Below are 26,090 nucleotides of genomic sequence, written 5' to 3'. Positions count from 1 at the left end.
TTAATGGACAGAATGGTTTAGACTGGCATTGAACTAGAATTATATAGGTAGAGCTACTTTGTGGTCTCAAGATGGTGAGATGTCCTTCCAGTTCTGTTTCTTTCACAATTTAACATACAAATCCATGTCTGAATTTACTCAAAATCCAAGAAGCAAAAAAGATGCCTCAGCCAGACCTTGTGGTTATCTCATTAGCCAAACACCCATCAGCTGTAAAACTCTTACCCAGATACATATGCAAGTCCATCCAGCAGAGTCTCTGACAGGCAATTGGAGACACTGTGTGGGGAGCACAGAACCCAGCTGTCTTATGCAGTCTGCTAGTGGTATTCCAGCACTCCTATGTGATTTTAAAGGGAATATCCAAATCTCCTCCTTTTCATATCCATTATGGAACTTTTATCCAGTAATTCCTCTATGCTTGCTTATAGAATTTGCATCCTCTTGCTGTGACAGCAATCTCCCATCTTGTGAAGGATCTTTCCTTCATCTCTTTTAAACTGGTATCATACTTCACTGAGTTCCCCACAGTTCTAATATTCTCCAATCTGGCAAACAACAGCTCTTCATTTCCTTTATGAAGTCATGAAGGCAGTGGAAAAACCTTTATAATGTCCTGGAGCTCTCCTGGAGTCTGCCCTGCAGACTTCAAGCTGTGAACTTCCAGCCTTTCTGGTCCCTCCATCCAGGCCAGCTGCTCCCTCCCCAGGCTAGATTCGGTTACCGTCGTTTAACTCCACTTTGTCCTTCTGGAGCTGTGGAGGTCAGAGCTGCAGGCTGCACTCAAGGTGTTGGCATGCCAACATAGTAAAAAGCTGAAAGCCAATGCCCTAGGGGTTGTGTAGACAAATTCATATAGAATTTGGGAGGAGTGTTATCAGATCCAGCATTTTGTTCCGGGTGTACCTTAGACGCTGCCAAGTTTTGGCAGCTTGGATGTTTTGCAACATGCATGTTTAAAATAAATTCTGTTGAACCTCATAAAATAATTTTAGAATTCTGGCACCTTTCAGTGAGATTACTGGCTATCAACACAATTAGCTTGTATAATGTGTGGCATAAATAGAAGAAGTTGGTGAAAATAAGTACCATATGGGTGCAGTGAGCTGTGACATCTTAAAAAGTGCAGAGCACAGTAACTGCGAAGTTTTGTAAGTTGCATGGTTAACTAATCCACTTCTAGGATACAGTTTTGCACAGGGTGCAGCCAGCAGATTTAAGAACAAGTTTGATTAGATTGAGACATTTGCCTTCTGTTGTGCATAATGAATCCTGCAATAGTAACATAAATACAGGAACAGCAAAACTTCTCAATATCTGATTAAATATCTCACATACCACTCAGCTCTTCTATGACTGAGGATGAAAAGTTCAGTACCATTCTGCTGTAGACTTGAAAACTGAGCAGCATAAGAAAAGACAGACCACCTGTCTACCAATGCAATGCATAAAAAATTTTGGCCATAAATGAGCAGAGCCCTCTGTTGGCTCAACGCAGAACCCAGATCGATCGTGTTGCCTCATTATTCTCCACACAGAACCTCTCCCAGTGAAGAAACTCTTTTTTTCTTTGCAAAGCACAAAGCAAAATAAAATTACACTCTTTACACAGTTGTTCACATGACTCTGTAAATATTTCTTTAATGTCTCATCTTTGTATCAAGATTGTTCGTGAAAAAAGTGATTTTTTTCTAGCATGTACATTAGAAATTAGTCTTCTTAATCTCTCTTTGTGCCTTCATATGTGAGAATGCCCTGGTTTTTGCAAGTGATGAGTGATCAGTAGCTTCCATTAAAGAGAGTTTATCTGACTGCAGAGACTTCATCAAGGCAGACATTATTATTTTGAAACCTTTTGGATTTATTTTGGTACAAGTAGAAGTCAGTATGGTGGGAGCAATTCATTCCTGTCTGTGTGTGCCTGTTGAAAAATGCTGCAGTTTAGTGAAACAGCTGGCAATAAACAACTCCCATTATGCTCACAGAAGTGCTGAGGCCTTTGGCACCAAAGAAAGTTCCATAATGTGTAGGTTTTGTTCATGGGCAGTCTCGGGCTTAGTGAATTAATTTTTTTCATTTACTTCTCCCTCTTTAAATAGGCCAGAGGAAAAAAACTTAACAGAATTTTCCTGCAATTTTTTTTTCCTCTAAATTTATTCTTTTTCCTTCCCATTTATATTGGGGAAATATAATTGTTTTGTAAATAAAATAGAAATCCATCTTTGAAATTTTATGACCACCCTAGGGTGACCGTACTGACCATCACAACCTCTCCTTAATGACTCCAGCTAAGGGCTGTAAGAGGGATTAGCTTCGATAACCAGTGCACCTGCCACACTCAGTGACAATATTTCTTGTCTGTGTTTTTATCTCCCATTTCAAAGATGAGGTGGATGAGTGAATGAGATAGTAGGAATCATATTTTATTTGTGCCGTCCGTGTCTCTGATCCAACCTTGCTCTCATTAAGTGTGAGAAAAACTTGGAATTCTTGCAATCAGAGTCACTACCAGTTTGAGGGTAATGGGTTGTGCCCATTACAAGGAGTAGGGATTTGCAAAGGCTCTACATCATAGTCTGCTAAACACCATCTTAGGAAATTACTCTGATTTTACAGCAGAAGTGTATCTGATGAAGTTAAACACCAAGTTGGTGTGTATTGACCAAGGAAGTAGTCTAATGTAAAGTGCATCTGGAAATTCACTCTTGCAATTTGGCGAGTGAGTGCCAGATAACCAGGGAGGGAGATAATACAACTGAACATTTCTATAAGTTTAAGCAGCTTCAGAGCATATTTGAGCTAAGAAGGAAACAAAGATGAGTTTGGGTCAGACAAGGGCTCTGTCCAGTCCCCAGGGCCAGCTGGAATGTTGGAGGAGCCTGACAGAGCCCCAGGAGCAGGCAGTTATGCAATAATTTGCCCAGAGGGAACACTTAGCCCTAAACAGCTGGGTAATCACAAAAGCAGGATGTTTTATCTTTCTGGATTATATTTATTACAGCTGTTTATATAACACTGAGTAGCTGCAGTGGAAGAAGCAAACTGCTTTTGCTCTTGGAAACAAACACTGTAAAGAGCAGTGTGAAAATAGTGGCTGTTGCCATATTTATGGTGCTTAGCCTGTAACCAGAAACACACAGGGACAGGTCATGAGCTCGGTAATGCTGCTTCTGGAAATAATGCTGTCAGGGATGGTGGGGAGGAGGAAGTGGCAGCTGGTGGGGAAGCATCCTCAGGGGCAATGCCAGTTTGAAACTGGTCTTCTCTAGAAAGACTCTCCTCAGAAAGCAAGGGCTTGCTCTGCTTGGCCTTTGTATTTGGTATTTGAATCTTCTTAGCTTAGAAAGATATGTATAGGGCTCTTATATGATAATTCAAAGGCAAACTGTACATTCCTGGAATTATAGCAAATTAAGTGAAAATAAATGCTTCTGAGGAAGAGGAGCAAGTGCAGTTGCCTCTGGTGATCCTCTGGCCTGCTCAGAGATGAGAGGACTCACTGAAATGCAAAGGTGGCATCTCTAGAGTACTGCTTACATTTTCACTCAGCCTTTGTGTGAACTTAGCTAGTTGTGTCTGACTATGAGATGGATAGAGCTCTTCAGCTCCTTGCACCTTGCCAGCAGCACCTCCCAGGCAGAGCAGAAATGTGTACTGGTTCCTTCAGGATTGCTGAGAACAGTGAAAAGCCTCCAGGCTGGCGTCTCACTTGTATCCATGTCAGTGGCCTTGCTGTCAAAAGAGGCTGAGGGGCAGTGTCTGTAAGCAGGTAACCAGAACCTGCACCTTACATGCTTCTTCCCACATGTGTGCTCTGCTGTCCCTCTTGTGGCTGACACCCAGCTGCAGTGGCCTGCCTGGAGGACAGGAGTTTTGCTGAAAATTTCTGGGTGAGGTGACCCAGTTTCTCTGTGCAAGTACAGCACCGTTTACCTTCATTTGAGGCAGTTACACTTGAATGCCAAAAGTGTTTCTGTTCATATATTCAGCAACAGCACTTTTTAAGACATTTTTTTCTTTTGCAGTTGAGGCAGGCATGCAAATACTATTTTCCTCTCTTTTACCTATGCTTACTTTGTGCTGCTCTGTTTGCCTGCAGAAGAAGCTCCTGATGGAGAACAAGATAATGACAAGCTGACCAAGTCTCCACCTCCTCCACCTCCACGGCGCAGTTACCTGCCAGGGTCAGGACTGACCACAACGAGATCAGGAGACGTCATCTATACAGCCAGAAAAGAGGCTGCTGCTCTCAAGGTTCGATGGCTCATACTCTAGGCAGTCAGACTTATTCCTGATGAGATGCTGGCAAAGAGACAAGACACAGGCTTGGGCCTATAAACCACAAAATAAGTTGAGGCAGAGCTATGTCCTGAAGAGCTACTGAAACTGCTCACCAGGATGGACATCTGTTAGGCCAAATGAACAAGTAATATTTGATCAGTTCTGTTTACAGGAGTCTTGCTGCTCTTATCTCCTAGTAATGCAGCAGGCAAGTCACAGACTGCTTTCATTTGGGGTGGTAAGAAGATTAAAAATAAAAAAAAAAAAAAAAAAAGGAGCATGCCTTAAACAGATGGGGATGATCAGGTCAGATTTGAGAGTGTTTTTACAGAAATGTTGCCAATAGTTTCTTTGGGCTTGTTTTCCCCATCTGTTCTGAGGAAGGTAGTGGTAGGAAGTCCAATTTAGGAAGCTTTTTAATCTGTGAACATATAATCACATCAGCAATATTGGTTGCTTTTGAACTGATGAAGTTGCAGAAAGAGGGACCTTGCAAGAGAGAAGTTGCAGTAGTGTTGGGTTTTTGGTGTTTGCATCAGGAGGGTTCAGCTGTGATATCTGGCTGTGCTTTCTCATTCCCTTGTAGGAATGCAATGAAGATGCTGGGCAAATAGCACAATCCAAAGCCCCTAAAGAGGACCAGGCATTGTCTCGGAGCACAGGGCATGCTGTAGCACCAGCTGCAAAAGATGAAGAGGAAGAGGAAGGAGATAAAATAATGGCAGAATTACAGGTATGCCTTTTGGGTTGCACATGAGGACACCTGTGGCCAATATCACTTCTAGTGAATATTAGTGAATATCACCTCAGTGCAATTTCTATCTCAGAACATAAAGGAAAGTAGGTCTGCTAGCCTTGCCCAGTACCACTTTGTTGCATTGAGTGGTACACTATGGAAGTACTACCAGATTTTGTTCAAGAGGTCTGTAGCTGAAAGAGTGGTCAAAAAAGGAGTAGCTGCAACAATGGGACAAGTAAAACATTGGTGTATATTGGTGTGGTTGTCCCTGCCTGATGTTGCTCACATAGTACCAGACTGGCAAGGTGCTGAGAGCCTTTGTCATCTGTGCTAACTTTGGTGAGAGCAGAGAATAACTGGGTCTGCTCCTGGTGGGCTGTGCTATGGTCCAAAGTTTCCCAGAATGTTTGAACACTGGGACATTGCCCATTCCCTGTGGTGTAGCTGGTGCATCACTCTGCCAGTGGCACAGAAGAGTGCTCTCTTGCTGGTCCTTCACTTGACATCACATAAGACAGTTCCATTTAGTAATGAAAATCCTGCAGTAATTGCCAACTATTCCAGCTACCATCAGTGAGCTCCAGTTCCAAGGGGCACCCTCTTCCATGCTGACACAAGGAAAGGAGATCTGGAACACCTTAATAGGCTATAACTTCCAGTATTTCAGGTAACTGTCACAACATGAGATGATCTCTGCTGTCCACCTGCCAACAGGTGGGCTTGGTACTGTCCGGGGAGCATCCAGAGCACAGGAGACATGGGCACTGAGCTGTAGCTGTTACCTCTGATGGGTGCACCCTGCTCCATTCCTCAGCTCACCCACCAGTGCTGGTCTGCAGGGATGAGAGCAGCACTTCACCCTTATCCCTGCTCTGTGTGTTGATGACCGGTGAGACAGGAGAGCTGGGGACACGGAAACTGTCACAGCATCTCTGTCTCTAGGAAAGCAACCTCTGCCTTGCAGCTGGGGACAATGAAGTGGAGGTTAAGGTATGGAAAGGGGGGCTGAGGGAAACCAGGGAGGAGAAATAGGCATGATTACTCAACAGGGAATGGGTGTTTAAGTGCTAGCTTTGGGGACTAGCAGTACTCATTTAAACCTATACCAAATACCAGCTATATTTTAGAAGCTTAACGGAATGCCATGTTTTAGAAGGGGCAAATTGCCTGATCAAAGAGCTAGAGGTTCATTAGTTTGGTGTCAGTCATAGGCAGAAAGATGGGAAATGAAACATGGAATTCAATAATTGAAAAACTAAAGGACAGACATAGTTATGCCAGTGAGCACAATGTAATGGAGCAGAGAGCTGTCAAAGGAGACAACACTTTTCTCAAGTGACAGGTTTGACTGCTTAAACTGAATTGTATACCTATAAACATTTTGATAAAGAATTTGATCAAACATCACACAGCATCCTCATAAAAATCTTGCACCTCACAGTATACAAAAAAAAAACCCTATTGCAGTACAATTGAGACCTGTCTGGTTTTGAAATCACTGACCTTGATGCAGGTGTTTATAGACAGGTCTCAAAGGGAGAAACAACAGGCCCAGTGTCTCTCTGTATTTCCATCAAAAACCTGGGATAACATTTAAAATCCTTACTGTGTAAATCTTAATTCAGATCAGTGAAGTATGACAGCAGATAGCAATCACTTAATGGTCATAATGCTTTGCTGAACTAAAAAGTCCAGTGAAGAACAACATATAGGCCAGGCCACAACTGCATGTCTTGGAAAGAAACATGAGTTGCAGTAACAAGTTGACAGGAGCTCCCAAGTCATTGCTGTTGCCACAAAATTGTGTCTGCTTCCGGTGTAGATGTGAAAATGTGGCATGTTTATATATCTGTGCACAGGATCAGTGAGATCCACACTGTGTTGCTGCATCCATGACTAAGTATCCTTGTGTATCCCATTTGAAAAGCCTAATATGAATATGAAGGTTCAGAAGAGACTGAAGTGCAATGTGGAGATTTTCAATGTAGCAGGAAAAGGCATCATAATTATCAGGGGCTGTAGCACAAACTATTTGGAGACTCTTATAGTTATTTCAGAGCAAAGGTGATAAAAAAATACCAAAGGGAAATAGTTTTTTTGACACTTAAAGCCTGAAGGACTTTGAGGATGCTTAACTCAGACCCACATCACTGGTCCCACAAGTGGGTAAGTTGGGGAAAAGTCGATATCCTCTATTGTGAGGAGCAAGACTATTTTTTCTATTAGTTTCATGTCATCTTAGCTACTCTGATCTATTAACACATACAAATAGGATGTAAAACCAGATGGAAGTCTACGTCCTGATTGTTTGCACTGGATTTTTTTTTTGTTATCCTTACTTTTCTGATTTTGCATAGATGTGCAATACATATCAAAAATACAGTAGCTAAAGAACAGTCCTGTTTCTAATCTGTAATCAGGGCTATTAGTTTCATGAGTTGTTTGGAATCAAATAATTTTCCTAATATATGGTATAAAAATATAATCTTACTGCATGTCTTGGTGTGTCTGACTCCTGTGAGCACTCCCCCCTCTTTGCTGTGTCCTCCCTGCACATCTCACTGAAGGCAGGCCATGTGCCAGTAGAGGCCTACAGAAATTCTGGTGAGGCTGCCTGCACTGCATGGTGATAGTTGCAGTGATAGTTTTGCTCCCCCAGATCTGGGAGCCAGCTGGATGGAGAAACTCGAAGGAAATGAAAGGAGGATTGCAAAATAAATGGCTGAAAAGTCTGAGCCACACCCTGGGGGATGCATGGTGGGAGGCCAGGGTCCACAAACCCATAGGTTGGGACAGAGTTTAGGGCTTATTATCAAAGACTCTGAGAAAGGCATATCTCCACATTTAAGGTTTTAATAACAGTTCGTGTGGGCAAAGTGGAGGTATGTAACTCTTGCCACAAGGAAATAGGTGCTGATTATCAGCCACAAGGAAACAGGTGCTGTCACAAGCCCCAAGATTGTCATGGGCTTCCTACTTGAGTTTGGATAGTCTGCAGCACCTCTGTGGGTCTCCATCGTCTGCAAATTCAGAAATCAAACTTGTCCTCCTTGCAGGGAGCACTGAGGTCAGCATGGTGTTAGAGTATTGACAGGCTGGAAGGAATGCCCTGGTTCTCTTAATCTGATAGTCTGAAATCTCCATTATTATCTCATGAGCTTGTAGAAAACATTGTTGAGCTGTGACTGTTAAACACAAGTGCACTCTTTCTAGTTGGTCATCTCCAGATATTTCTGTGTAAAAGTTCTTGGTCTCCTGATAACCTGCAGTATTTATTTCCTAGGCTTTCCAGAAGTGCTCTTTTATGGATGTAAACTCAAACAGTCATGCTGAACAGTCCAGAAATGATACACATGTTAAAGACATAAGGCCTGGGACTTTAATGCATCACAAGGAAAAGAAGGTAACAAGTGGCAATTGTAGACATGCCACCCAGTCTTGGCATAACCTTCTTTCCTTCAAAACTAATCTTATATCTTGCATCCTGTTCTCTTTAACCCCCACCCACCACTGCCCAGTGCTTTCCTTCCTTTTATCTCCATACGGCTCAGAAACGCTCGTACAGAACTCTATATTAAACTATATTATGTGTCTCATCAGCAGTTGTACAATGGTTGCATGAAGTTTTATGGTTCTGTGAAATCAAAACAGGATCCATCATTGTCTGTCAGAGATGCTCATACTACTTAGAACATCCTTCCCCTACTGTTCTGGTGATGGACGGTGGAGCATCTCTCCTAAGTTTGAGGGGAGTTAATAGTTCCTCACAGCCTCTAGAGAAAATTTGAGAATTTGTGCTTTATTTTGTTCCATTTGTTGGCTCCAAAAATAGTTGTTAAATATTCAGAAATCCCATTCATTTCATTGGATGACAGAGTCAAAGTGGATGGGAGGAATTTTCCCTTGTGCTGAAAATTAAGGCCCAAAATTCAGTCATGGGACTAAGAGGTGCTGTGTGTCTGGGGCTGTAGGCAGGTCAAGGTTAAAATTCACAGCTGTGTGTGGACTGGAGTTGCCAATTGAGCTGATTTGACTTAGCAGGCAGCCAATGTGCAGGACAAGAAAAGGACAACTATTTCTGCCCTTGCAGACCTCTTTTTTGTGTTTAAGAATAATGAGTTTAATCACTGCTGGGGTTAGGGAGTTGTGCAGGCATGACAACTTGTCAGCCAAATGTCAGTTTGCAGTGAAGGTGGGTATGGTGGGGAAAGAAAACACAGCTCTTCAGCACAGCATTTCAGCCTTCTCCTGCATTTTGTGTGTCTATGCAAATGCTACCAGGTCAGGGCAGTTGCACTCAAGGACATGTGTTGGAGCTGCCCAAACAGAAGTTCTGGTCAAGCTGCAAACAGCAGGCTGGGTACGGGTACAGGTTCATGGGAATGAGGGAAAAAGGAAAACTGTTCTGTGTGTATGAATGTGTAACAGAGAAAAAAAACAAGTGTGAATTGATCCTCATTACTGCTGTTGTCAGAATGAGAATATTGTTACATGAAATCCTGGGTCATTACTCAGGACACTGCACATCCTGTAGCGCAAACATTTCTTTGAAAGATGCTGCCAGGTAATTGCCAAAAACTGATATTTATTTGAATAGCACAGAGTCCTGGAAATTAAGGTTAATGACATCTGTTTTTGTAATCTGACATGACAGAGTGTTTATTGGCTTTAAATATGGAACATTATGGTCATGATAAAATCATTGAGGAAATGAGTTTTGTTGTTGTTTTATTTTTTTAGTAGAAAAGCGGAAGTTCCTAAAATGATATCAATTGTACAAGGACACCATGAGGTGTTGAACTGGTGCTTGGAACTAGAAGTGGAAGTTGCTAAAAAAAGATACACAGTCAGCATATCCAGAGGCAACAAGTGCCATTAAGTGACTTGGCCTAATACTGGGGTGTCTGACATGTCGTGGGACTGGGAGGCACTGAGCAAGTCAGGGCCTGAGGGGATCACAAGCTCCGGTGTTTAGTTCCCAAAGTGCCTCTCAGCACAACGTGCAGACATTGTCAGCCTGCCCACTGAGGCCTTGCTGCTGTGCTGACTTGTATGAGAAATATGAGGGATGTCAAGGTATCCATGGAGCAGCTGTTCAGTCTTGTTATTGCTGAGCAAGCCTTTGAGGAGGTGAACTGTGACTCTGGTGTATGAGTGACTTTCTTGTTTTTATGTTTTGATTGTGAGTAAAGTTTGTCTATGTAAAATCCTCCAATAGTACATAACATTACATGAGGTGTGAAAACTTGTGAACCTCCATATGCATGGGGCATGCATGCACAGCCAACCTGGGGATCCCTGCAGCATCACTCATCCATCTCAGCTGGGAGAGCAATGCTCCTGACTATTCTGCACATCTTGATGCTCAAAGTATGATTTGTCCTTCTGGTGTGTTAGGAGTCAGCTTCTAGTCTCAAGCAAGCAATGTCAGCATTACTGCTTTTGGTTCACTGCCTTTGGGCACTCGAGGCCAAATTACTTTCCTTCTTGGTGAGATTTTGACAGTAGATTTCTCTTACTCATTCATAGTCATGGTGTCTGCACAGGTCAATCCTTCACCCTTGATGATTAGTGTTTTGTTAAACCAAGCCTCAGAGAAAAGCCTGGTGTTATGAAACAGCATTTCCAGGGGTCCTCACTTGCAGATAAAGAAAAATGTTCCCCTGAAGTTTCATTGCTGGGAATAAACATACTTCTTCTGAGCCAGTTTTTGGTGTTTGGCATTTCTGCAATAAGTGAATATAGTTCAGTGTTTCATTCTGTACTTCCACAGGCACCACAGGGTGCCACTGGTAATTCTGATGGAATACTTCTAAGCTGCAGCAAGGATTTTAAAGTGCTCAGACTGTAATGATACTAATTGTGATGGACCAGCACTGCTCAGGTGTGACCACCATTAGAAGGAGCAAAATGTAACTTGAAAATCAGCTTTTACTGGTATAAAACTTCCTTTCAAGGCAAGCCAGGCTTGCTGTCAGCCCTTCCACATCAGCCTCCCTTTGATGTGTCCCAGCAGAATGTGACCAGATACTGTTGAGACTTCAGCTTCAGACTTAGAAAAACATGGGGGGGCAGGGGTGGTGGGGTTTAGCAGGAAGCTGAACAGGTCATGGAGCACTGTGTTGGAAATAGGGTAATTAATGTGCTTATGCATATTCTGGAGGCCTTGTTAAAACAAGGTAACATCCCATCCTGACCTAATGCATAGCACAAAGCAGTAACATCATGCACTGTTCTGCCAGAATTTGGAATTTTGCCCCGAAGAAAGACAGGAATCAGATGACAGCTTGAGACATGTCTCTGCAGCAGTAAATGGAGTGGTGAGTTCACGAGGTCTGCGCTTCCCCTGAGATTAATCTTGGGGGAAAAAAAAAAAAAAAAGTCCTGTAAAGATAAAAGCCCTGAATAACTAAGTAATCCAACTTTCCCCCTTAGGTGTATGGGGCTACAACAGGATCTCCCACAGATAGTGACCATCCTAAAGAGAAGAGGGAAGGGAGAACTGAAGAAGAATTGGGTTCTGATTCATCCAGTACAGCTGACAGTAAAATTGGCTTTTCAATGAATGACAGTCCTACATTTAGCAAGGGTTTGTTTGTAGACAGTACAGACTATTCTAACAAAAACCTTCAGAATATGAGCACAAACCTGTCTGGTGTCAGTTTGCCAGAGGAGGACGAACGAAGAGGGGCTCAAGATATCTTGGGATCACGTTTTCCAGCCGTTGAGACTGGAAAACAAAAACCAAACTACAGACTGCCAAGAGATGCTCACCAGGGTGTGCTGCAGGGTGAAGCCTTGCAGAGCACGGGCAAGCACATCCCTGTCAGCAGCGTTGCCCCTCTCCTGAGGCACACGCAGGAGGCTGTGGGGCCTCAACCTTCCTTGCAGGAGCAAGAAGTTGCTGCAGCCAGCTACAATCAGGTTGTGCTGAGACCCAAAGTGTCCAGAGCAAACAGTGTGAGCAGCATTGAAGAGACAGACTCTCCAGCCAGCTCTCCAAGTGAGGACAACCCACCCACAGAAAACATTGCCTTCATGATTACTAAAACAGCTGTCCAGGTGCTCTCGAGTGGGGAAGTTCACGACATAGTCAGCCGGAAAGGAGGAGATGTGCAAACAGTCAACATCGAGGCTAGGAAGGATGTGGCATCAGAGAAGAGCATCCCTGAGAACGCAGACAGCGAGGAGCCAGTGGTGTGTTTGGACAAAAAACCTGTCATCATAATTTTTGATGAACCGATGGATATTAGGTCAGCGTACAAACGGCTTTCTACGATTTTTGAGGAATGTGATGAGGAATTGGAAAAAATGATGACAGATGAGAAGATAGAAGAAGAGGAGGAGGAAGAAAATGAAGCACATGAAATCTGTGAGAGGCAGAAGGAGGAGTCACCAGTACATGACACAAAAGCAACCACAGAGCATTCTGCAGCTCATGGTCCCCAGGGACCATACCTATTTAACCTTCAGTCTGACTCTGCAGAAAGCAGACCTCCTGCAGAGGAGGAAAGCACAAAGACAAATTTTAACAAATACCGTCAGATCTATGGGCTAAACACAGAAGGAAACTCTGACTCTGCCGAGCAGTTGGGAAGCAGGCAGGATTCTAAGAAAAAATTTAAGTTTAAATTCCCTAAAAAGCAGCTGGCCGCTCTGACACAGGCGATACGGACAGGAACCAAGACTGGGAAGAAGACCTTGCAGGTTGTGGTCTATGAAGAAGAGGAGGAAGATGGGACACTGAAGCAGCACAAGGAAGCAAAGAGATTTGAAATCACTAGGTCGCAGTCTGAGGAGAGTGATAAAAGCCCTTCTGGGAAGCAAGAGGGACCCTCTGGAGCTGCAGTGTCCCTATCTAGGACTGATGAAATTCGACAGAGTACATACAGAACGCTAGACAGCCTTGAGCAGACTATAAAGCAGCTGGAAAACACCATCAGTGAAATGAGTCCAAAACCTATCCCTGAAAACACATACACCTCTGAGGGAAGCACTGTCCCCTTCTCTGCCCAGATAGTACCAGAGACCCCATCCCGAGAGCGTGTAGTGCTGGATGAGAGCCTTGCTGGTGTAGAGCCCCCTGCATCACTCCCAGCCACTTCACGTAAGGTACCTTAGTCCAAGAAATCAAACCTCCAGCTGCTTTCTAAAATCTGCAATAATCACCATTAAACAAGAGGGTCTTGTGATTTGTTTGCTTCCTTTCAGGTGGCTTGTTTGGGCTCCCCACAAGGTGTCTAACAGCTAATAGACCATTGGTTTTTGGGGTTTTTTTTTAATCTTTGCTGCTGATTGGTGATGGGCAAATGCAGGGGAGCTGGGTCGAATAATCCGCTGTGTGAAATGACAAGTGTCACTGACATGAAATCCAGGCTGATCAGTAGCTGAGCAGTTTTCTCCATTTGATTCTGGAAATTAACACCTGTGGTGTGAAGCTCCTGAACTTTCCCTGCATGTAGTACTGTGGCTTTTTTTTGGCGCATGGTGTGCAGTCCTCTCTTCAAGCACTCTGGCACTGACCACTCCTTCTTGTCTCCCCTCCCTGTCCCTCCACTCCTTTCCACAGGGCTCCAGCGCTGCCTCCCAGACAAGCCGGATGCCAGTCCCCATGGCTTCAAAAACTAGACAAGGAAGCATGGAGAAATCAGGCAAACAGCACAAGCTGCAGGATCCACGCCAATACAGACAGGTAGTTTTACCCTAAACCCGGTGTTTGGACGGACATTTTGTGTTGTTTGTTTATTTAAAAACTCCAGTAACTGACTGAAATTATACCAAATATCGGATGCCTGAGGTCTAACTGGACATCCTGGATCCTGGGGGCATGACAGTACTGATCTTTTCACCATGCTTGTGCATGCACGTCTGCAATAAAACACCTGCTGCTTTTTTTGTTTGGTTGGGTTTTGGGTTGTTTGTTTGTTTGTTTATTGGGTTTGGCTTTTTTTTTTTTTTTTTAACTGTGATATTCAGCTGTAATTTTAAGATGTCAACTACCTGTTTACTTTCCATTTGGTAAATGTGGTGGTTCCATATGAGAACTGGGAATGCTTCTGTTCAGAGTCTTTACAGGAAGCCCTGGACACTAACCTGCTGGTGTAGGTGGCAGTGGGTGCACATTAACCTGCGGCAGGACGTCTCTCTCACGTTAATAACGCGCAGCATGGCCTGGACGTAGCGCCTGGTCTGTAACACGTAGGTCGCGCCTTCTCACAAAGCTCTCTTGGCTCTTTCTCTATGCACTCTCTGTTGGGCACTTTGGGTTTTCTACCAGGTCCAGTCCATGGCTGCAGGACTTAGCTCAGGCCTCCACCTGTTAGTTCTGATTCTCTGTAGGGCTGTTTTCCCAGGTCCTGTTGGTTTATCATGTTACTGGCTTTCTGACAAACTGTCTCCTGACATCTTTATTTGCAGGCTAATGGAAGTGCTAAGAAAGCTGGTGGGGACTATAAGGCTACTTCTCCTACCCTACCTGCTTCTAAGATCCCAGCCTTTTCTCCCACTTCTGGGAAAAGCAGCTCAGCACCTGCTTCTAGCGGTGACAGCTCTAACCCTCTTAATCCACCTACTAAAACCTCCATTCCTTCCTCCTCCCTTCTCGGTCCTCAGACAGGTCGCGTAACTTACTCTACCTCCCTCATCCCCTCTGTCTCTAACGGCTCCTCCAAGTTCCAGAGCCCCACTTACCCAGGGAAAGGTCACCACCTCTCCTTCTCGCTGCAGACTCAGAACGGCCGACCACCCCCTCCTTCCTCCTCTACCTCCCCCCCCTCCTCTATCTCCCCTCCTTCCCTGAGCCAAGGTATGAAGAGCATCAGGACAATCCACACCCCTAGTTTCAACAGCTACAAGGCACAGAACGGGAATGCCGGCAAGTCCGCCCCATCCACGGTCAAGGAGCCATCCTAAAGGCTAAGCACAGCACACCCGCCAGGTCACCAAGGCTTTTTGTTCACTTTCAAAGAATCCGCAGCCAATATTTTAACCAGGGAATGTAACCATTTTGTTGTATTGCTGGAGGCTTAATACTAATCACGTGCTAAATACTGAATTACTACACTAGATTAGAGTGAAGCTTTTTGGAAAAACGGTTGCTGTTGTAATGATAAAAGAGCATTTTCTTTCTATAGGCAGCACCTCTTACAAAAAGTGTGAAGGTGTGTGAGTGAACTTGACTGCGTGTGCACAGCAGTGTACTAAGCATGGGGAACTGTATGGTTAAAAATTTACTAAGTTGTTTTGTATAAAGCTATTTTTCATTATGGGGTCTAGAAGTGAACAGAGATATACTAAAGTGTGATTATATTCAACTGTAAAACTGAAACTAAAATATTTTTCTTTTATTTTGGTGTTATTTAGCTTTGTTACAGATTTCTATTTTTGTCAACAAATGTCATGGTTCCTTTCGAGATCTTTTTGCCAAAACATTTTGATACTATTGTAATGTACATTTAAAAGTAGTATGCTGGACAGTAAACCTCTGCACAAGAGACAGAACAAGACTGGTCTTATGTGTGTATGAGGCAACTCAACTTATTGCACTGCCATTCAGATTATATTTAAGAATTTGCCAGCCAAGGAAAAAATAAATTGTTTTACACATATAGCTAGTTGCTGATTACTTTTTTTCTTAGCTAATTCCACCCTTTTTCCTTCAGTTTTATTTTACTGAGACCTGGTAGCCCATTAATGTATTGCATTGTGGATTTTAAAATGTACACTTCAGTACTGTTCTGTATACTGGCAAACTTTTGTACATATCTATAAATACCTATAAATAAATAAATACTGTATGTGGCTGGGCACATAGAGTAGTTTTACCACACCAAAGTTAATTTTTATGCATGCTTAAAAATATATATGGGGAAGGGTTGAAAAAGATGGCTATCAGTTAAATAGGAGAAGAGCAAGAAACTTGCATAACTAATGGTTTTGTAAATAAATTTATTTGTATAACACCATAATGTAATATACAGAACTATGATAAGCAAAGATCCTTACAAAAATAAAGGGCTGCATGCTTATATATTTGTATTTTGTCACTAGTAACTTTTCGGATGGTCTCAATTGGCTGTTCAGCTGTTTGCCTGAAGATGTTAGCCATTAGGAGAAAACCTGATTTTCCCAAGATTAAGACCATACATAGTTATTAATTTCAAAATGGGGTCTTCCAAACTGCTGTCAGTAACTTATTGCTGAAACTCCAAGTTAGAAAACCAGCAAGCAGAGAAAAACCCTTGAGTGAGTGTATGAGTATCATCCCTTCCACCTTGAGGTATTCCTTGTTTTATTTCCCCGGGGGAAAGGGGAAGTTTCCTGAAAGCACCATTCCAAGGCTTCGGGTGGTGCATCACATGCAGCTGGAGAATAAACACTGAGCCATCCCTCAGGAGCACAGCACATTCTGCCTCCAGCGGGCTCCAGCCGGTGCCATTCCCTCCGCTGGCATGGCAGCAAAGGCACCTGCGGAGCACAGCAGCTGAGCCGAGCCAAAGCGAAGCGTGGGGCATGGGCAGAGCCCCCACAGGAGCCTCTGGAGTGGAGCCAGCTCCCTGCCAGCCAGGGGGGAACAGCAGGGACTGTGGCTCCAGTGCCTGCTCTGCTCTCTGCTTTCTCAGGCACAGAGTACAGGATTCCCTGATCCAAATCCGTAACTCGTTATCAACCCCCTGTGCAACAGAGAGCACACAGGACACCAGCAGGCTGGGGACCCTGCCCCCCTTCACACAGCCAAAATGATGGATTGAGTAGGATTTGTCCCTAAGCTGTTGGCCTGACACCACTCACAGACTGGGCACTTACTGAAATAATTAGTGACTTACTAATAACTGACCGCCTGTAATGGCACGTGAGGTGTCCCCCATGAGCCATGGCACTGGCGGGCAGGGTCCCCCGTGGCTCTGGCACTGCTCCCACAGCCGCTTCTCAGAGCTTCTGCAGGTGAGGGGCTACAGCAGCACGCTGTCTCTGGCTGAATTTAGACACGGACAATGTTTGTATAATTAACCAATGACCCTGCACAGTCACTGCTGTGCACGGGCAGTGAGGCAGTGCCGTGCTCTCTGCTCATGGTGGTGAATGTGAAAATTGCCATCAGGCAGTGAACTCTACACCCACCTGAGGCCTCAGCCACATTGTGACCTGCACCTTTGGTGCACCTGCTCAGTGCTGGGGTGCAGCACCCCCCAGGAAACAACAGTCCCAGTCAGCTCATAACCTACAGCACAGGCAGCACTGCTGGGACGGCCATGACTCAGGCAATGTTTATTCCCTCTCCATCCTGCTTGTCCAGCAATGAAGTTATCAGGCTTTCACAAACACAGGCAGGGAGGAGCTGTACACAGTTCATCACCCAGCAAAACCATCAAGTCTGTAAATAAATTCCTTGAACACAGAAGCAATCAGACCTGGACACTGGGAATCAGACACAGTGCAAACCGGTTACGAAGAGCAGTTTTGGTGGAGGTAGCTGCCACTGAAATTTGGATCAAGCTATGGGACAGGTACCAGTGCAACAGCAGCCCTGCCCCCAGCCCCACTGCTCTGAAATCCAGCAGTGAAGCAGCTCACTGAAGGAGCTGGAAGGTGAGCAGGACCTTCCTGCTGCCTGCCAAGGAGTTCACAGCAGAATAACCATCATCCCTGTGCCAGCCAGTTCCTCCTACAGGGAGGGTCTGCAGCAAAACCAAAGTGACACAGCACAGAGCCCCTGCGCTGGGCAGGACACAGAGGTGGGAAGGCAGAGCCAGAGAGGGAGCATATAGCAGGGAAAGGGAGTGATGTGCAGAACATCTGAAGTGTACAGGGCCAAAATCCATCTGATCCCCACTGAAAGGCAACCCTTCCTTCAGGCTTAAAAACTCATGGATTCAACAGCAGATGGTTAAGGCAGATCTTTTACAGTCGCCTGCCTGTGAGCCACAGGTACATGCACCACTTCAGGGTGCATTGCAGCCCAGCTTTAAGCCATTCCCCCTCCAGGCCACACACCAGCCCACACCCCTTTCCAAAGGCAGGCACAATTAATTGGTTAATTACTATCTAAATGTGAATGGTGTTATGACCTGGCTTTGGCAATAAAAACACAGCTTTTTATAGTAAATGAGGGCACATTTCAAGTTTTTTCATCCTGTCTGAACAAAGTGGAGAGGCTCTCAGAGGCTGCACAAGAACCTGAGGCACTTAATGTGCAGCTCGGCAAAGAATTTTCCTTCAGCTCTGCAGCAGCACAAAAGAAGTTATGAAACTGTCTGGACTGTGGCCATGTCTTAATTGCTCATCGACAGTGCTGTGAGCAATACTAATGGGGACCGTAACAAGCCCTTTGAATCTTACAAAGCAGTCACACATTCACCTTCCACACTCCAGAAAAGGCAGTTCAGACTAAACCACTGATCATCACTGAAGCAGGAACTGCTGTTAGGGACCATTTAAAAAAATACAAACACTACCATTGCTACAAACACATTTTATTATTTCTCCATCAGATCTCAGCTTATCCTGTCCATAACAACTTGCAGCTTCACAGGTCCAAACAGTCCTCAGACCTGAAATATTTTCCAAACGTGTCTGAATCCTTCTAATGAAATATAGAAACAAAAACTGGACACAAATAGCAATTGTTTAGAAATGCTGTTTAAACATAAAAAAACTTTCCTTTTCTCCTCCAAGACCAAACACTGGCACAGCTTGCCCAGGGAATTGTGGAGCTTTTAACTGTGGAAATATTCAACACCCAGCCATAGCCCCAGCCCAGAGCAATCTGCCCTGGCTGCACGTGGCTGAGTGGGGGTGGGCTCCGCGATTCCTGCCCACCTCACCTGCTCTGCAACCCTGTGGAGCTGCCCATCCCACTGAATCCAGCTTCCAAAGGGAACACTGACAGTATTCACCTCAGGACAGTCTACTGTGTGCACAGACTTCCCTTCTTGAGTCAATCAATCACCCTTCCCTTCCACAGGAGAGGGAAAAAGAGCAAGAAAAAAAGAAATCCCCAACACAGTAAAAAAAACACTACAGATAAGGGTCTGAGGGAGCTGGTGTTAAGATCAGGGCATAGCAATTACTCCTAAAAATGTCTATTTTCTCAGCTGCCACACTGGCTGAAATTTAAGGTGACCCAAATCGTGTCAGTCTTCAAGAGGCAAAAAAAGCATCAGCGTTTTTCCAGCCTCAGATATGCAGTCACTCACTACTTTCTTCAGGAGGAGCTCAGTAACCTCCTCTCCCTGATGCCCCTGGCAGATGCTCCCTGCATCTTTCCCCCCAAGCGATGGGTTTCCCCTACATGTTCCACACTACCAGTGCAGCAGCAGAGAATACCATGCAGGCTGATGAGGTTAAATTAATTTGTACCTGCAGCACTGTCAGGCAGTATAAATCATGTTTTGCAAGTTTGTTTTCTAGTTCCTGTTTTTTCAGAAGATCTAGTGTTCTTCATTTAATACCAATTACAGTTCTATGTTCTCAAAGACAAAAGTTGACAGCCACGTGTCTGGGTTCAGGAGTAAAATTATCCCTTACGTATAAACACAACAAAACAAATTAACCCATCAAAATGGCTGTCAAAGCAGAGGAAGGTGCAGACCCCCAGGCTCCCCCCTGTGCGCCTCCCTAAGTACACTCCTCCTTCACTGAGAAGACCTCGGTGACTTCCTGTGGATGCTCAACACACACTGATGAGCTTCTGAGACTAAGGATGGGACAAAATACTTGAACAGCATTAGAGGCAGTACAACACTGTATTCTGAAAGCCCAGTAAAATGTTCAAATACACTTTATTGTTACAACTGAAACAAAAAACATTCTCAATTACTCTGCCCTTCACAAAAGGCACCTGTCCTTCCTGACATCGCACACAGGAACACTGCTAATGTAGGAACAATGCTAATGCTCCTGTCTGCTACAGGAGGAAAAACCAGGTTAGTTTGGAGACCACAAGAACATGGCTCATTTTTAATGGGAGCTGGTATTAGATGCACCCAATTATGTGGTAAGAACTTTCACAGAGGTCAGCTGTTGTATGTGGGACTTTTCTTCACAGGCAATTTTTATAATGACTTCTCAGAAGGATCAAAACCACAGCAGATCAAAGCAAAGGACTGTTACAGGCATTTGGGAAATAAATGAGGTCTGCCTAAAAGCACATCATCCAACACATCCCAGTACCACAACTCCTTTTTCTCACAGGAACTGGACACACTGACAGTGGTTTAATCCTCTGCCATGCAAGAAGCAGTGTAAGACACTAGGACACCCAAAGTGATGAACAGCTGCTTTGTTTTCAAACTAGGTGTGCAAGAACATACAATAAAAAAAAGTAACTGATAGAGTTCATACACAGATGAGTTTTTAGGGTAGAAACACGATTTTTCAGTTAAAATTATAAGAAGTCCAAGACCCAAACTACAGTATTGTTCTGACTTGCAGATACTGATGTTCACTCTGACTTTACAAAACCTGCACATTAAACATAAACCTTCTTGCTATGTACCTTAGAATCAAATTATGTACCAAGATGAAAATATTTAACCAATTGCATCTCTCTCACCTCCTGACCTGCCCAGTGTGGCCCCCCACAAACAAAAGATTAATGAGAGGTGTCCTTCATCCAGGAGGAACTGCAGGTTTGGTGATCCCAAGAGCAGTTGCTGACTGCAACTTATAAATATGACATTTCAGAACCATTCATCAGAAATAATTCAAATCACACAAAGAGTCACCAAAACAATTTTATTTCCAGTGTTTAAGTGGGTATGCACACAGGCATGATACAGGTTTGGATTCATTAGGTCTTCATGCAGAATTATATTCTCAATAAAAGAAACCAGTTCCATCCAGTATCCACTATCTACACGCCTATGTTACAAACATTTATATCAAATCTGGTATCTGAAGAAAAGATACACATGTAATATGTACAGTTAAGTTACTTATTTTACAGAAAGATTAGAAATTCAAGTCACATAAAACTCAAAATCTGTATTAAAATTGGAAATATAAAACTCCAATATTTACTGGAATGCCTAAGGAATGGAAGCTCTGTAGCCACCTGTGTTAACATTTGTAAAATGTAATGAAACTCGTTAACAGTAAAATGCATTCATTTGTTTGCAATAAGTTTCTCTAATTTAGCAATATGGCACCCTAACAAACCAAATGAATTTATAATGAGGCACTTGTTAGTGACTAAACCAAAAGAACAATTTTCCTGCATACTAATGCCAGGCCAACTCTCAGTCAGAAAACCATGTATACACTACACAGCATGTTGCATCAGATGCTTTGTTCAACATTTGTATGCAGCCATCAAATATACTTTTTCTTAAAATATATATATATATACTTTAACTTTAGTGTTCTTCTGGCTGTGGTAATGCACTGTGAAGACGTTCCACAGAGCACATTGATGAAACCAGCCCAAATGAAGGCTGCAGAACAACAACAGTACAGGAAAAAAATATTTATATATGTACACACACACGCACACACACACACACGCACACACAGAGTTACTGGGAAGTGTAACAGTAAGTTAATGAATTGCTGCAGTGGACATATCTTCCCATTTCAAAGATACTGGTAAAATCGAGATCTAACCACTTGGGTCCCAGACAGTTTATGAGGATGGGCATCAACTGCAGGGCTGAAGTTGTTTTTGTTCATGTTCTGAAAATTTTCACCATTTACCTGGTCTGGTGGCTGAAATGGTCCCGAAGGTGGTGTTCTATTAATTAAAGTCAAGCTGCTGGAAGAGCTGCCTTCATCTGCCTGCATGTCTGCAGATGAGGGCAGTTCTACCTTTGATACCTCTGCTAAGTTAGTGTTCTCAAGTCTGGGCTTTCCAGTTTCACCCGTATTAAGGTCAGTTGTGCTAGTGCGTAAACGTTCTCGTGCAAGCCAGTCTGAGATCGAGAGGTCCTGGGCTGGACATTTTGGCTTCAACCGAGTCACAGCTGAAAGCTCAGATTCTCTCTCTCTACTTTGACTTGGTTCTTGAGCTTTCCAAGCATTCAGGACACTTATTTCAGCAAAATCCCTCTGCCCTCCAAGTGTGTGCCTTCGTCTAATATTCTTTCTCTTTGCAGTCTCTGCAGAGTTAGCCTTTTGATTCCCAACTCCAAACATGTCATCAGCAGACGATTTGAGTCGCAGCTTTAACCTGTCTGTAATCTTAAGTCTCCACGTAGGTTCTTGTTTGTCAGCCTCACCTTTGGCCGATGTAGCTAAACTGCTTGTAGATCTTCCTTTTTTCATGATGTCAAACATTCTGGTCACAGAAGGCAAGTCCTTCTCACTCTTTGCATCCCCTGACCCCTCACTGTCTGTTTTGTGCCGTGCAGACTTTCTCCTGGAGAGTGTATCACATTCAATGAGTTTGTGTGAGCTAAAAAGTCTGCGACTCTCTAACTTTGGCGTGGAACTTCCCTCAGTACAACTTACTTCACTTTCTTCAGAGTTCCTCCGACTGGTCTTTACCACTTCTGGAACTTTCCCTTTGGACAGCCTTTCAGCAGCAGCGCTGGTGGCAAAGACAGGGAAGTCACTTTCACTGTCCGTCTCCATAGGACGCCCTTCGCTGATCAATTCACTTCTTTCATCATCAGCATCTTCTCCCTTGCTTTCTGTCACTGACTGCACCTCAGGGCTCAGCATACTGGCATCTAACCCAGTCAGATACATAGTAGATGAAGTAGTTGAGTAATCTGAGGTGATGGAGCTGACATCAGCTGCTAAAAACTCATTGTGTTTAATTTCAGGGCTGGCTACTTTTTTGCATGAGTATCTAAGCTGGGAAGCCTGGGAGGAAGTGCTTAGCATAGTGCCAGAGTCAGACACTGTCTCCTCAACCTGGGAAGAAGATTGTGAAATAGGCATTTTTGGGTTATTCTTCTGCATGCTTTGCAGACAATTGGTATTTGATGATTTTGTACATTTTTCATGGTAAGGCAGTGAAGGTTCCTCTGTCAGGATATTTTCTTTCTTTAATGACTTCTTTTCATCCTTTACAACATTCACATCTTTTTTACTGCTGTTCTCTTTTTCCTTCAGGACAAACATCCTTTGTTTTCTCCCTATCTCTCTCTCTCTTTCATATTCCCCTTTAGCTGTGTCCTCTTTTGCTGTGTCACTACGAGATTGTTCTGCAAGCTCCTTCTTGAAAAACACATTATCCAGCTCATCCTCTGAGCTACTTGGTTGTGGTTTCTCTTTAGTTTTTTTCCGCTTGCGACTAGCTGCTGCAAAAATGGAGGACACAAGCAGTTCCTTGCTATACTGATCCTTTCCAGAACCCCAAGAACCCTGTTAAGAAAAGGGAGAGGGCATAATTAAAGTCAAAAATCAACATTCATCAGTCTGAAATAGTTTAAAAACAATCCTGAGCTTCACAGTAGAAAGTGCATCTTCATTCAGGAAACGTTTACATGCTCTTTCTGTAGTTGAAATGACACTGCCCAAGAAGTCAATTTCCTTCCTGACCATTCCACTTTTTATCTGAGTCCCTTCAACTAGTTTGTGTGTACCACTATTTGGTTTTTGACTGAATAATAAAGCAGGTGCCATTACAATAAGGAAACCTTCTCAAGACTGGTTTGAACTGCTTCACAGATGCTTCACAATTTGTCCTTTCAAGGTCTTGCCTATTGATAATTGCTCCATTTTTCAGTTCATCTTCCACCTTTCAGACTGAGTTTGTAAATTAATTACTGCCAATAAAATGAATGTTACTCATAACTAGTTTGTGTTAAGTGTAAGTTAAGTTTAATTTAAGTTAGTTTAAGTGTAGAAAATTTAAAAATAAACTTCCTTATTTTAGAGGAATTTACCTTTAAAATGGTAGAAACATTAAAAGTGCAAGCCAAATAATTTCATTTAATGAATTAAAAACTATTTTCACTAGTCTAACATTACCACCTTCCCTTTCAAAGCTATGCACCTTTCCTACTTAGTGCCTCACTGCTACAGGCAGTGTGATCTGGTGTCCTGGAAACTGGGCTATTTTGAGGAAACAGCTGAGCTACCAAACATCCTCACAGAGCAGCTGTGTTGGCATCTCTACAATGAAGCAGAAGGATGCACTGAGCCCTGTTCCCAGCTCCAAGGGGAGCATCAGTGCCACACCTGGAATGTGGGCCAGCAAAAAGCTGTGCCATGACCTCCCAGAGGTCAGCTGTGTTCTGCCCTGTCAGCCTATGCTACAGACACTGGTGTTAGAACTACTGAACAGCCCAGGAGACAAAGATTTGTCCACGTGTCAGGTGAGGGCTTTGTCACTGAACTGAGGACTGAAGGAAGGCCCATGTTCCAGTCTTGCTCCCCTGATTCATGAGGCAGCACCACTCTCAAGCACAACAAGACTTCCAAGGGAGACTCTGCAGAGCAACCTTTAACCACAGACTTTGCCTTCTTCTAAGAGGAGGACTATTACCTCCTGAAGAACAGGCTGAATTCTAAGTATACTTTCCTCAGTGAAATAGAGAAACATAAATACTCTCTGTGAGTTAGTGCTATGCCAACAACAGGAAACACACTATATATACATTTACCTCTACTAAATGAGATGCAAAAAGGAGGTGAGTGCCCACAATTGTAAGAGCTTCGAACAAAGCTGTTGCTGTGTGCAGCTGACTGCTTTGGTAGATGCAGCTAACTGCACACAAGTACTTTTCCAATTTAAAACTTCAAAATAGGCTATGAAAAAACAGTACTACCACTTACTCAAGAAATTCTGCATAAGCTTTATAGTGTACCTGCATACCAGTGATTTAATAACAGAAGCATCTAACAGATTTCAGAAGCTTGTAACTGTATGGTATCAGAAAATTATTTACCTTTGATTTTGCTGAGTCACTAGTAGCTGAGTCTGTGAAAAAATTAAAAGAAATTCTGTTCAGTTCTGTGCAACTTTTTAATTGTTGCTATAGACAATTGCTGGACTTATGAAAAAGACAAGCACAGAACAAGATGTGAAGCAAATTAAAACCAGAACAAAGTGAATAGTCAGAGCTCACAAAGATGCAAGCTGCACCACAGAAAGCCACCGCCATGAAAGGATGCTGTGAATTGTAGGCAGAACCAGCTCAATGATAGGAATGGCAAAGGAGCCCTGTTCTTCAAAATAAAAAATAGAAATACTAATGTTTATTCGATGCTTTAAGTATACAGCCCCTGCAAAACCGCAGCTGAGAGACCTTTTCAGGATGGCACTGTGTACTGTGTCCTGAGATTCAGGATACACAAAGCAAAATTGGGTGTCTTTATAGTTGGCTCCCTAGGTACAAATCATGGTTCTTGTAGTCATACTCTTTTTGTGAGGTTTTAAAGGAATTAAGTCGTATTTTCTGTGTAAAACCCCAATTATACATCTCTCTCCACCTCTTACTACATACAGGTAAAATTTTATTTTTAAATTGTCTAAATGTCAGCAGCTACCAGTTTTGTACTTTCCCACAACAAGCGCTTTTATGAAATGAAAAATGGACACCATAGTTTCACTGTCTCGCAAAACCCAAGATTATACAGTTATAAAGGGGGTAGGAAGGGGCTAGCACAATGACTAAAAAACATGAACTTGGTACTTTCTCCCTGGGAAGAAAGAGCTGAGCCCCCTGCCACACCCCTTTTTGACACATGGCTAATGCTTTATGACTAGAAAGACTGGTAGACCATACCATGCTATTTCTCCTCAGGGTCTGCTTCAGAGATAACAAGAGACAGCAGAAAAACTTTTAAAAAGTAGCATTGATCTGTTCAAAATACTCTTAAAAGAAAATTTACAGCACAGATCAACTTGGGTTTTTTTCCATTTACAAGAAACGGGGGTTTCTGCAGACAAGGCAGCTACAGTGTGGGCAACAGTCCTCCTTCTTCCTACAGTTCCAGCTGTCCATCAGTGACATCACAGAATCCACTAATGACATCACCGTGTGATAGACTCCTCCCACTTCGCCTGTTACAACATCAGTACAAAGTGACTGTTTCAGTAAGTGCTGAACAACCCTTTGAAAACTGAAACAAAAGCTAGAGACCAAGGGATAACATTCGTGGGATACAACATGCTGGGTTA

At 43.4% G+C, this 26,090-nt stretch overlaps 2 protein-coding genes across 18 annotated transcripts in view; one reads left to right on the top strand and one right to left on the bottom strand.

Annotated features, from left to right (window-relative positions):
• The window catches only part of KIAA1217 (KIAA1217 ortholog), a 175,905-nt gene extending 159,846 nt beyond the window's left edge, over nucleotides 1-16,059 (top strand). For 10 of the 14 annotated variants that reach the window (XM_058831437.1, XM_058831443.1, XM_058831440.1 and 7 more), the window contains 7 exons: nucleotides 4,100-4,254; nucleotides 4,868-5,014; nucleotides 8,304-8,423; nucleotides 11,263-11,340; nucleotides 11,456-13,132; nucleotides 13,590-13,712; nucleotides 14,438-16,059. In XM_058831437.1, the coding sequence (XP_058687420.1) occupies nucleotides 4,100-4,254; nucleotides 4,868-5,014; nucleotides 8,304-8,423; nucleotides 11,263-11,340; nucleotides 11,456-13,132; nucleotides 13,590-13,712; nucleotides 14,438-14,932 (2,795 nt within the window). In that variant the 3' untranslated portion in view covers nucleotides 14,933-16,059. The remainder of the gene's footprint in view (nucleotides 1-4,099; nucleotides 4,255-4,867; nucleotides 5,015-8,303; nucleotides 8,424-11,262; nucleotides 11,341-11,455; nucleotides 13,133-13,589; nucleotides 13,713-14,437) is intronic. The other 4 variants (XM_058831442.1, XM_058831436.1, XM_058831451.1 and 1 more) reach the window with 3 other exon arrangements.
• Nucleotides 16,060-20,741: 4,682 nt separating this feature from the next.
• Nucleotides 20,742-26,090, bottom strand: part of ARHGAP21 (Rho GTPase activating protein 21) — a 112,901-nt gene continuing 107,552 nt past the window's right edge. For all 4 annotated transcript variants that reach the window (XM_058831432.1, XM_058831431.1, XM_058831434.1 and 1 more), the window contains 2 exons: nucleotides 24,856-24,887; nucleotides 20,742-23,326 (listed from right to left, as the gene is read on the bottom strand). In XM_058831432.1, the coding sequence (XP_058687415.1) occupies nucleotides 21,593-23,326; nucleotides 24,856-24,887 (1,766 nt within the window). In that variant the 3' untranslated portion in view covers nucleotides 20,742-21,592. The remainder of the gene's footprint in view (nucleotides 23,327-24,855; nucleotides 24,888-26,090) is intronic.

This window comes from Poecile atricapillus, chromosome 2, assembly GCF_030490865.1.
Source record: "Poecile atricapillus isolate bPoeAtr1 chromosome 2, bPoeAtr1.hap1, whole genome shotgun sequence".
Lineage (NCBI taxonomy): Eukaryota > Metazoa > Chordata > Aves > Passeriformes > Paridae > Poecile > Poecile atricapillus.
The sequence above is the reverse complement of the archived record's forward strand: the minus strand, read 5'-3'. Positions and strand labels throughout refer to the sequence as shown.